At 43.0% G+C, this 12779-nt stretch overlaps 1 protein-coding gene across 2 annotated transcripts in view; it reads right to left on the minus strand.

The window, feature by feature from the left end:
• slc49a4 (solute carrier family 49 member 4) overlaps positions 1-12779 on the minus strand; it is a gene marked incomplete at its 5' end in the record, with an annotated part of 48526 nt that overhangs the window by 24764 nt on the left and 10983 nt on the right. For both annotated transcript variants that reach the window (XM_079356908.1, XM_079356909.1), the window contains 3 exons: positions 1143-1251; positions 8227-8356; positions 9070-9341. In XM_079356908.1, the coding sequence (XP_079213034.1) occupies positions 1143-1251; positions 8227-8356; positions 9070-9341 (511 nt within the window). The remainder of the gene's footprint in view (positions 1-1142; positions 1252-8226; positions 8357-9069; positions 9342-12779) is intronic.

The raw sequence follows: 12779 nt of genomic DNA on the forward strand, positions 1-12779 counted from the left end.
TTTTTTTTTAAGGAGAAGGAATGTGCTGTCGAACTCCAACAGAAGGTAGGAGAAATGTATTAAACCCTTTCAGAAGAGTTCAGCTAACTGGAAGAATGTTTTTACTGAACACACTTCTAATGTTAGCAGAGGAGGCATGGGGTTAATTGTCCTTGAACACATCCAGCATGTCAGACCTGCTTTGAAATGCAATGCCGACTTTGTGCGCTGACTTTAAGACGATCTCCTGGACAATCAGCGTCTCCAGGTACTGAGACTTTCTACTTCAAGGTGTAAACGGAAAAAAGAAACCTCACCAGCTATTCATCCCATTGTTCATCAGAGTGGGCTTCGGTCGTCAAAAGCTTTGCAAATCACTGGCTCAGAGGAGCTTTTGAAAATGGAAGAAGAAAAAAAAAAAATCAAACCTGGCACATGGGCCAACAAGCTTCTCTTGCAGGAATACAAGATGAGCTTCTGTTCACTTTTGGTTGCGATCTATCCTACTCAAAGGTAACCGTGATGAATGGGAGTGAATGACTGGAGTGTTTGGCAGAATCAGTGCTGACCTTGTCAAGGAATCCCCCCCCACCCCACCCTCCCCCAGCTAAAAAAAAAAGAAAGCTGATCAACATTGTGGTGCTGGCCAACAATTCTGTCTATTTTGATAAAATGCTGTCTGAATCAGTCCTTTTTAAAGTCTTATATTAAGGTCATCCGTCATGCATTGTTCGTACCAAACATAATCATAAAAACAACGTTCAAACAGAAGTTTTCTAAAATACATCTCACACTTTATAACTACAGGAGCACAAAGTGGACACACAGACATTCAAATGTGAAAAGGACTGTAGACTCTGCACATGAGCTAACTGATCTGAACCAGTGGCCTGCACTGCTGAAACTCTGACATAGTTTTCTTTCAGTACCAAAGATATTTGGCGTAGGACAGGAAGTTCTTGGCATCATTGAAAAATGCTTTGAGAAAAGCTGCTCTACAGAATCCCTTATCAACAAATGTGCACAGACAAAGCTGTCTGCACAACGTTTCCGTTCTCAGTGTTGCTTGAGACCTCGCCTGACTAAAGTGCGTCTTCATTCAAATCTGAAACGATTGAAAAGATTAAAAGGGATTTGTAACTCGTGCGTCTGCGCTCCCCTACCTGGTTGACTTTAGCTGGTGTGAGCAACATGTCCAGGACTCCCGCCCAGCCGGACATCACTCCCATCGGGACAGCATAGGCCAGCGCTAACATCAGGAAGCGGTAGTTTCTAAAGGGGACAGAAAAAAACACACAAGATTAAAAAAAAAAAAAAAAAAGCAGAAGCTAATTCAGTAAAATTCAATTTCAGTACCTGCTGTATTTATCCCAAAATACAGAATAGATTAGTTGTTTGTCCAGGTGTTTAGTGACATGAATACTGAAGCCAAATATGTCAAGATGTACTAAATAATAGGCTGTACTGTAATGCCTGCTGTGAAAAAGATCCACAAAGATCTGTTCCTGAGAAGATCCTATCGCTGTCTTCTAGTTATAAAACTAAACATTCACAGCACTGAGGACTTTTTAAGTTAAGAACAGGCCGGGCTTTTAAAAACACGCTGAGCTGAAGCTGTTCCTCTTCAAGTTAAAACTGGGCTTAGATAAAAAAAAAAAAAAAAAAACCACTACAGGATTGAATGTCTCCTTCCGATTCTGTCCACTGGTCTTTGGACGCTTGCCATCAGGTCCAGCTCGAGGTCACCAGCCCACTGTCTAGATGTCACTTCATGCACACATGTGCATTTACAAACAGCTCTGACAGTAGAAGATGTAGGCTATCGCTTGTGCAGAGCGCAGTGACAGAGAGATTAGCAGCTACCTGAGCACACTGTGCCAAGCTGCTAAACTAACACTGAGAGGAAACCCCAGAGGACAGCATGCACCCTGAACGTGGCAGTCCAAAGCTTTAGGTTGGACCAGGAGAAATAAAAACACACCTCATTTCTTATGACGTGAGGGATGGAAAACTCGTACTGGCTTAACTGCAGCTGTTAAGGTAAGTGTCTGGTTGCACTTCCTCTGTCAGGATCAGGCACAGTGAAAGTGTTGAAAAGGTTGAGGAGAAATCTTCACATCATTGATCGTTTTAAGAAGCAAAAGGAAACGACACCTGAAACAAGTTTTAGGACGAAACAAGAGGAAGGTCGATGATTCAAATGATTGAAACAGACAGATGTCCTGCATCCACAGGCCAGCATGTGTTGGGATCTAAAGCTCTAATTGGTCCACTTTTGGTCGTAGTATATTTTATGTTTTCAGTTAACGTTCTGGTATTGTTCATAATTTGAAGCTCCATACAATATATGTTTCTTTTAATCTTTTAGGTTGTTTCCCTCTTCACATACATACGTATACACCAACCTGACACTCTCCGCTCCTCGCTGGTGAGGAGGTGTGTTAGGTGTGTATAGGTGAATATTATAATAATGTCACTGTCTTTGCTGTCTCTGCATTTGGTGTTTTCATGACATTGCTGTTCTTTTGGATTGTGCCGTAATGTCAGGTGTTGTGTAGTCACTTTGGAAATCACGTCGACCCCAGGAGAAGTATCCGGAACACACGGACTGGGAGGAAAGCAGAGTCGACGTTAAAGGAATTTGTTAAGTTAATGCTCTTCATCCTTTTTCAACAGTGGCTGCACTTTCGAGCAGCACTATAGCACTTCTCATTTTTTTTTTTTTTTTTTAAGATTTGTTTTTGGCCTTTTTGCCTTTATTGATAGAGGATAGTGGATAGAGTCGGAAAGGGGGAGAGAGTGGGGAGAGACATGCGGGAAAGTGGCCACAGGCCGGACGCGAACCCGGGCCGCCCGCGCGAGGAGCGAGGCCTCGCAACATGGTACGCGCGCTGTCGCTGCCGCTGAGCTATCGGCGCCCCCGCACTTCTCATTTTAGCTTACGGTGACATTTTTTCATTTCTTTGGTTGCATTTCATCAGGTTGTGTTGCATCTCCCATGTCCTCTTATTTGTTGTGTTTTTGTTCCCCTGCAGTAAATTAAATTCCCCTTTCAGGGACAATAAAGGTCTGAAGTGAGAGTAGCTGCTGCAAAAGCGAACAGGTATCTACATAAAAACAAACCGTTCATCGAGTCTGAAACAGGTGGGTGAATCCAAAAACATTCTCTCTCTCTCTCTCTCTCTCTTTTCTTCTATAAACTAAACTAAACTATTCTGCTGCTGTGCTCCCTTTGATTTCTTTCTATTTCTGTGTTTATTATTCATAATAACACTCATTGATTGGACATTAAGACCACAGAGTGAACAGTGTACTCTCTAAAATTGTTTTTTGTTGTTGTTGTAATTCTTTGATTTTTTTATTTTACAACAACATTAAACGGTTTCAGACAGCAGGTGCTCACATCTGAGAAGCTGAAACAAACCTTGCATTGTCCCTCGAGAAATGATTATTGACGACACAAACTGTAGCCTGCTTACTTTCCGCGCATTAACGAGAGTAAATTGTGCGTGTTGTTCCAGCTCTCGCCAAGCCGAAGCACGGCTGCTCATCAAGTTGAGCAACCTTTACAAATGCGAGGTGAAAACAGGCAGCTTCTCTCCGCTGTGATAAATGGCTTTAGGCTACAGATATTGTGCTGCAGGGTCTGATCCGAGCTGTCTGCTAACATCCCATCAGCTCACTGTGTGTGCTGAGAACAACAGGGAAGAAAGAGCTAGACATTTCCATATGCCTCTTTATGTACACACATCCTGTATACACACACGGCGCTAACCTCTTTAGGCTACATGGCACTCCTCCAATCACATGCAACCCAATTACAATCACTCGGAACACCCTCACCCAATGAGGTGGCCTGCAGATTTAAATCAGTGCCACCTCCTCGACCCTAACTGTATGATTAGAATTGCTGGGCGTCTGATAAATGAGGCGATGCTGGCAAAGCCGGCAGCGGATTCAAAGACGTTTTTTTTTTTTTTTTGTTTATGTGCGATGTTTAACTCCTGCCTTTATTCTCCCACCCTCTTGTTCGTTTTAATGCAGACGGCATCCTGAGAGGCATCGTGCAGGGGGCGTCTGGATGAGACGTCGGGCCTCCTGCACTCCTGCTGAGCCTCAAAGTGCGAAACACAAAGACGGGTAAACACTCGAGGTTTTGTCTTTGAGTTGGAAGCTGTACAGAGAAAGTACTGGTGTTGTTGTTGTTGTTGTAAACACATGCACACACCCTTTCCTCTTCCGTGTCTGCTGCATCAAATAAAATAAACTACTTTATTCTCACAATGCTTTGACTGCACAGAGAACCAGTGAGAACATGTGACCGCCCGTTAAATTGTAAACATAACAGATTGTTGGTTAATATATTTCTAATCGGTTTGATTAATCTATGAAATGTAAAAAACATCCCTGATCATAACCAACATTTTCTTTTAAAAACTTCATGAAACTCCCTGAACAAAAAAAAAAAACACTTCCCAGCTTTGCTCTAGCCATGTATTCAAAGTTTCAAAGGAACATATGATGAGAGATTTTATACGCTACACTTAGTCCCTATACATTTGTCTTTTACTCCAGTAAAGCTACCACCACAGTAGAAGTCTACTGTTACTCTTCCAGGAGGTTAAATTGCCTGGATAATTACCCAGAATGCACAACTTTTGCAAAAAGAAAAAAAGCGATCTTCACTTAATTGATTTAGCCTTCGATGTCAAGAGCTCCTTTCCACAAATGACGACCACATCCCATTCCAAGAAAGAAGGAAAAAAAAGAGCTTTAAGCAGCATTACTTCTTGTATAACTGATCTTGTTCTCGGCAGTATGAAGCAACATGGCCTTGGAAGTAGGACTACAGAGGTACAATCATAAAAGCCCAGTGATGAAGCATCCTCTTAGCTTTTTTTTTTTTTTTTTCCCTGAGCACCCTTTTCATTAACCTTGCCACAACAGCAGGAAATCAATATCCATGCACCTTTCTCCCTCAGCCGGAAGCTTATTTAGATAACCAAATGTAAGCAGGCAGTCCCGAGCACGCGGGTGAAAGAGGTTACTTTTTTTTTCTGCCTCTCCTTTCCTGTTGGTGATGAAATGTCTCCAAAGAAGTCTCAAAGCTGACGGCGCCATCAGCTAAGTGCCATTTGTCCTTGGCAGACCCGGGCTAGGGATCAATGCATCAAGATGACAACTTTCGGAGCTAAAGTGAGTCAGCTGGAGGACGGGAGGGATCATCAATACTCAGGCTTTGGGCTGTTTAGTATTTCCCCTCACACTGTGATCACAATACAATGATAACTTTGCACCACGTGTAGAGAAGCCCAGGCTTCTAATTAGACTGCTGCTGTGGAGGCAGATGTGAGCAGCTGGAAGCACTCATCAAGCACGGGATCATTAAGCAGTGCTCAGCCCCTGACAGGCTCAATGGATGAGAAGATCCATCAATGGATAGGTATCAGGCACACAAATCAGACAAATTGATGAGTCAGCTACCACCTGCTGCAGGAAAACCTCTCCCACTCGAACAGGCCTAACAGGAGATGCATCGTTGGAATGAAGCGTCGCTGTATGTTGACCACGCCAATGTACATTAAGTTACATTACGAGACGACGCGATACGTTTCTAATTTATAATACAAAAACAATGTGACGTGACCCCCAGCGATTCTGCGTTCGTGTATGCAATGTGAAACTAAGCAGTATTTATCTGTGGCTCTTGAAAGTTGCATTTTTTTTCTTTTTACCTCCAGTTTGAGTACAAATCATCTCAAGGATTTTAAAGTGTGCCATGTCTTACTGCAGGAGAATTCTGAGGCTTGGTGCTGCTGGACAGAGATCCAACATGCTGCCCAAACAGGTCACTGGAAGGCTGCCTATCACAAGTGGAACAGAAACCCTCTCAGCTGGATGGCCTAGTTAAATTGGCTGGTTTATTTGTCTGTGTGTGTGTGTGTGTGTGTGTGTGTGTGTGTGTGTGTGTGTGTGTGTGTGTGTGGACATGTTCATCTGTCCAAAACTACCAGCCTGGTCCATTTCATGTAACTAAGGGGAGCTCTTAGAGGGAGCTAAGCCTCTCTGCACCGGTCAGATGTCCTGTAGAAAGCATGGCACTGCACTGAAGCTATTTCATTCTGAGAGAGGGGGGAGAGAGAGAGAGAGAGAGAGAGCGCGAGCGCCAACAAGGCCAGGCCAGATCCCTGACTGATGTTGTCCAGCTGTCTCTCGCCCTGCGATCCCCGGCCACATTCCTGCACATGCCAGGCGTAAAGAAGCGGCAAACAGCGACAAAGCTGCGCTGCTCTCCGAGTGCTGGGAGGACAGATACTGCATGGGTTGAAAGTTTTGACGAGTTGTATTGATGAGAGTATTGCAGCACTATAAAGAATGTGTGATTGCATCATCATCTCTAGATTCCCGTTCGGCTCTCGCCGAAGGAGACAAAAGACGAAAACATCAAATGCAGGCGCTCCAGTTCTGAGAATCAGACCCTCGCTATAATAGGTCATTTCTCTTTCTAACACAGCTGCCCCAGAAAAAAGAAAAGGATTCAAAACATCAGTAAAGAAGACCCCGAGGTGGCTCACATTCTTTCAGTGTGACATCTTCACACTTCCTGTAGCTGCCTCTGTGTAGCAGAGATGGAATAACAGGCTGCGAACCCTTAGAAAAACACGTCTGAAAGTGTGTTATTAACAGGAGACCAATTAACTCCAGGGCTCTCCCCCGCTTCAAAACCGGCAGACACAGTGATCAAAACAGAGTTTTTAAAAAAAAAAAGCTATCAGCGTCAATGCTGTTGGAAGAAACTTGTTCTTTTTTTTCAAAACTCCTAAAAGTGGAGCTTCTCTAATCTCAACATATTGTTCATGTCGGAGACTTTGTTGAATTGATGAAGCAAATCGTCACAACAATTACTGAATCTGTCCAAAAAGAATAAAGGAAATGTGACATTTTTAATGATGCATTGTATTCTTTGGCTGCAGATCCCTTTGACAGGTACGTCACTTTACATTGGTTATCTTTCAGGTCATCTAACAGAACGTCCCAGAGACCCCTCTGCTCATGTTTACTGTGGCTGCACGAGATGCAACCACGGGTAAATGTTTGGGAGCTGAAACACAGTACGTAACGTGCTCACACTTAACAAGGAGGAAAGACTGACGTTTTACTTTTCATGATAGAATAGGACTCCAACCCCCCTTCTCATTTCTGCAGTGTCCTTTTTCTGTCCGGGCAGCTGAGACGTCCCCCGACCTGTCCGACGCTGGCAGGTACCTGTGTGAACACGCAACTCGGGACATTTTCTGAGGCCAGTTGTCCAGATGTCTTTCAGAAATGTTTAGGAGTGCATGTCAGAAAAAGGCCCAACTTAATTATATCCTGCATTTGTAATTACATCAAAAAGCAAAGAGTGTAAACATCATTGAAGGTGCAGTTTCTGTCTGCCGGCATTAATGGAAAACGCTTCTGAAGATGGGCCTTCGAGGTGAAACATAGGAACCAGGTGCTTGTTTAGTTTAGCGGTCAGTGCGTCCCTATGTACAGAGGAGGAAGCTCTTGTTGCAGCATCTGCTGCACGTCTTGCCACACTCTCTCTTTCCAAACGTAACCTGTCTCTCTTTACCTGTCCTATACGATAAAGGACCAAAAATTCAAGAATCAAAACGGCTGATATAAGAGTCAAATTAAATATGCCAGCCTTTCTCTCCAACAACCTGGTCAGGTGTGTCAGGAGAATCCACTGACCCTGACAATACGGATACAGAGGTGGGATTTTTTTTATTCACAGCGCTTGCTATATTACTAAGCTAAGTAATTAAACCAGAGGGAAAGCTGGAGTTTCTCCAGACAGAAGGTGAGTGACAGACCTTCATTTTGGATTCTACATCCTTCTCCAACACAGGACTGTGTCACTCTAGCTTCCAAACACAAGTCGCTTGTGATGCATCAGTAAACAGGAAACCAAACGAGCCCTAATGGATCTGTAGACACAGTGTTCGCTGATTGATCTGCAGAAAGATGCTCCTGACTGCTCTCATAGCGAGTCTGATGTCGTAAAACATAACAGCACCTGAAACTAATTTCAAAATCATTACCAAAAGCTTGACGTGCTTTACGCGTCTGCAACGGAGACGATTCAAGGACACGTCAAGTCAGGCATACAGATCTGTGTCTCTGCACGAACCGCTCTTTCAGATGACTTTGTTGGTGTATGTGTGTGTGTGTGTCTCATGATCTTTGTGTGTTTGTTGTTACCTGAAAAGTCTGCACATGCTGTTCCTGTAGCTGAGTCTCTGGCTTGCAGCGGCGACACTGGGAGGTACCGGTGGGCGCGATGGGAAATAGAGCACAACTGCTGCATAAAGCACGGCTATCACAGCCAACTCTGGAGAGGCACAGACACACAAACAGGGATGTATTGTTCAGATAAGACAGTGAGAACAACAAAAAAAAAAGTTGCTAAGGAATGTTTAAAGCCGGCTGAAAGCATCCCTTGATTGCACACGATGGCCTGCGAGACAAGTCTATAGATTTATAGCATATTCACTCTTCACTAAATGATGCTATCAGGCATAAAACTGCTCTCAGCTCAGTCTGCAGTATTGTTAATCCAAATATTCCCCTTACTCTCTCTTTCATTGCACTGCATGCAAATGAATCAAGCGGCAGCTTCCTGGTGGAGTTATATGACTTAAAGACTGGTCACAAAGGTGTGCAGTTAGCTTGTTGCTAGTACACCTTTTTTTTTTTTTTTTACTTTCAAAACTTAGGGATCACAAACGTCTTCTTTGTTTATTTGTTGGAAAATTAATAACAAAACTATTTTCGGTAAAACAAAAGCTGTAGCCTGAATATCTCCCAGCATGCTTCATTCTCTTTTCAGTGTTGCTTTTAATTTTCTGAATCACTTAAGCATAACAGTTTCAATCTATTTTTCAGAGGGTGGTTATGAAGATAATAATTTAGTTTTTTAAACTAAACTCCTGAAGCCCCTCTGCCTGATTGAATTTGTGTCCCTTGGTGGAGCTGACATGATGTTGAAATGATGTGCTATCGATCCGCCGTGCCCCTCAGGAGGTTCTCCCTTTCTGTTCCTACCTGTATACATAACCAGCTGGATCCGGGATCGGATGGTGCTGTCTGGAAGCGCCGCCTCTAATATGGGCCCTGAGTCCGTTTCATTGGGGGCCGGCACGATCAGAGGTCCGATCACGAAGGAAGCAGCGCCTCCGAGGTGAGCGAAGAGTGAGGCCACGGCGGTCGCAGTGGCTCTCTGGTCGGGGGCGAACCACGTGGTGGAGAGGAAGGGGCCGGCACTCATTATGGTAGGACCCGCGAGACCGTTCATAAACTGACCTCCATGAATGAACCTGGGACAGAAACACAAACACCGTGAGAGTGGAATCTTCCAGACTGATTGTCACAGTGGGTCATCTCCCAACCAGAAGGTCGGGGGTTTGATCCCCAGCTCCTGCAGCAACATGTCTGATGTGTCCTTGGGCAGCAGCTTCGTCAGTGATTGTGTGTGAATGGGATTAGCTACTTCTGATGGTCTCACTGCACAGCAGCCTCTGCCATCAGTGTGTAAATGTGAAGATGTGACCTGCAGTGCAACGACTCAGAAGAATAGAAAAGCATTAAAAAAGCTCGAGTCCATTTAACAATGTCCCTAAAACACACTCATGTAAATGAAAAACCAATGGGCTTCTAGAAGCTGCAACATTTCATCACCATGAATTTATAAAACACATAATCAATCCCGGCTGTTTTTATAAAATATATACAATCAGTTTGTGTATTCTTAAGGAAACATTCGTTCTTTCATTTAAACATGTTCTGTTTTCTTCACGCTCCTTTGATAAGCGTCTGAATATCTTTGGGTTGTGGAAACAACAAATCGCACAGTCACCGTTATCGGCCGGCTGATTAATCATTCGGGCTCTAAACTGCATCGTGCACGTGTTCGAACTATCAGATGTAATAATATCAGGTAAATGGATGAATAAGCTGCAATAATCAAACATCCTGCCTCGTCCATGTTTCTGCACCGTTTTACTCGTGCACCTTCAGGCTAATCTGTGTGAGACACAGGTAGTCGGAAACGTCCCCAGATGCCACAAAAAGCCCTCACCACCTTACAGAACTGTCTGACAGGAAACCACCAGAGAACTGCGCGGCTGATTGTCTGTGAGCCCGGTGAAGACAATGTTCAGACGGAGGAAAAGGCAGAGAGAGAGAGAGAGAGATGATAAGGACAGGAGAGAGGACCAGGAAGGTTAATTCAGTATATTTGTGTTCAGAGGGTAAGAATCTGACAGACAGCTGATTCTTATTTGACAGATGTGAGTGCAGACTTGAGAACTTGAGTACTTTCGAGATCCTTTTAAAAATATTTAAGCCCAATGCATAAACTGAATGTCATCAACAAACATGCTTCTCACACACGTAGGCTCTGAATCAGTACAGAAGAGTCAATGTTATCAAACAAAACCATCATCATCAATAACCATGGTCGTCGCCATCATCATGAAGGTCATAGAAGTTCTTGAAAGAGCAGGGTCTTTAGCTTTTCTTTTCTTTTTTTTTTTTTTTTAAAGTGCAGAAAAACTCTGCAGATCGAATGTTTGGAAGTTAATTCCACCACCGGGGGGCGACAGAGGAGAAGAGTCTAGTTAGCGTCTTCGGACCCTGTTGTGAAGGTTGGATCACACACCTTTCTATATTATGGTCTGCATCGTTCCCATCCAATGTCGCCTACAGACAGTACTGATGAAGTTAATGCAACTTTCAATAATAGAAAAGTATTCTGAAATAAACAAATGAATTCTCTTTTTTATAAATCTATTTATAGCTTGAGCCATTTTTTAAGCCAAATGGTAAACATTTTTGTTTTCAAGTTTTTTTAATGTTAGGAATAGTTCCTTAGTTTTGCAAAACAAAATAAATGTAATATTTGATTGTTATTGCGATTAATGATTGAAACTGCAGAATTCTTGTTTTGGACTGTTGGTTGGACAACCAAACAAAAGAAAGATGACACAGTGCCCATGAGCAGAGGCTACTCTGTGCTTTAGAGGGTGTCATCTTCCCACTCTCTCTCCCCATACGTTCTCTCTCTCTATGTATCCGTCCTGTAAAATAAAGATGAAAAAGCTCATTCCTTTCATTTTTTTTCGCAGCCCCCAAAAGAATTAAAAAAATAAAAATAAAAAAAAATCAAAGAAAGATAACCATTTTTTCCCTGTTTTATTTATTTCACTCTCCATAAAGTTTAGGATTAATCGCTGAATCCTGGAGTAATCAGTAGAGAGAAACAAAAATCAACAATGAAAAAAGATTTTTCAACAAAAACATTGGCTATTTAAAACTAAACAGTCATAACTGCCTCTTCACATCATCAGTGTATGTTCTGAACTAAAAGCACATCTTGTTTGGTCCTAACATCCTGTCTCACATTCAAAAACAGAAGCTGCGTCCTCCGGCTTACAGCGAGCATCTATACGACTCTGTTTCCCTCTTCGGTACTCTTCCTCCTCTCTCTGCCCTCTCACTCTTTTTAACTTTGCTGTCTGTTGCCTCTGGGGTTCACAGTTTACATGTCGGCACAGAATACAAAGTGCAGCGGTCAGTGACGGATTGATCGGAGAATAACTTGTTCACTCTATCTCTCCCTCCCACATCTAATGCTGGCTAACATCCCAGCCTACACAGCAGCACCTCCTAAAATACTCGCTGCCTCTTACGTCTCAGTCGTCCCACTCCTTCTTCCTTTAAAATCTGTCTCAGCCTTTATCGCTCAATTAAGTGCAAAAGTTTCCAGCAAGTGCCGAGCGACGCACTTCTGCACAGGCGGACATGGAGATGTCAACGAACCTGTGTCCTGTCTCCATCATGTTTTGGAGTCAATATTTAGATATAGCCCAGAAAAAAAAATAGATCATTTGAAAAGCTCGAGGAACACAAGTCCCCATTCATATCCAAACCTGTCCACCATTTCTGTAATGTCATGAATCCAGATTCATGACTCTGCTGTATTTTGCATTTTTGCTATTTATTATTCTGTTTTAAAAATGACAGTGTGACAGCATTACAAGTTCACAAAGCAGCTTTCACCCGCCTCTGTACTGTTTGATACCATGGCGGAGGCTAAGAGATGGAAGAGGGCGGTGGTGGAAGAAGCTAAGAAGAGGAAAAGAGGATGTGACCGAGCAGGAAGTCGGACTAGATTGAATATAAGACAGACTTGATGTTGGCGAGAGCTTCGCAGGACAGAAGTTAATATCCCAATGCAGAAACTGAATCTTATAAACAGATTACAAATGCATGGTTGCAAACTGGTGACACTTCAGCATCCCGGCAGATATTATTCATCAGTGCCATCGCTGTAAGTAAAATATGTCTCGTTTTTGGGTAAGAAGGAATTTCATATTCGGCTTTTTTATTGAACGAAACAAAAAATATGCCAACAATACAGGCAGCATAATGCATCTGAATAAATAGCCATGTGTGATAACAGACTAAATCAAAACAAGCTTTCAGTTCTTCAAAGCTTTTGGAACTTTGTGATACAAAGTTTTGGTCACAACTCTGAATCTATCAGAGTTCTGTCTATAAGCTCTCAGGATGGATGTGAGCGTGAAAATTGCCTTTAATGTGACAGGTGATGAGGACGGATGGAGACTAACACGAGGATCAGGGACTCACGGGGGCCGGAGGAGCAGAGCAAAGGAAAGGGAGCAGCTTTTTTTCAACCCAATGATTAGGTTAATCAGAATCGATGAAACCTGTCAGACTGAATCTGATGGAGA

The sequence above is a fragment of the Symphodus melops genome, assembly GCF_947650265.1.
Source record: "Symphodus melops genome assembly, chromosome: 12".
Taxonomy (NCBI): domain Eukaryota; kingdom Metazoa; phylum Chordata; class Actinopteri; order Labriformes; family Labridae; genus Symphodus; species Symphodus melops.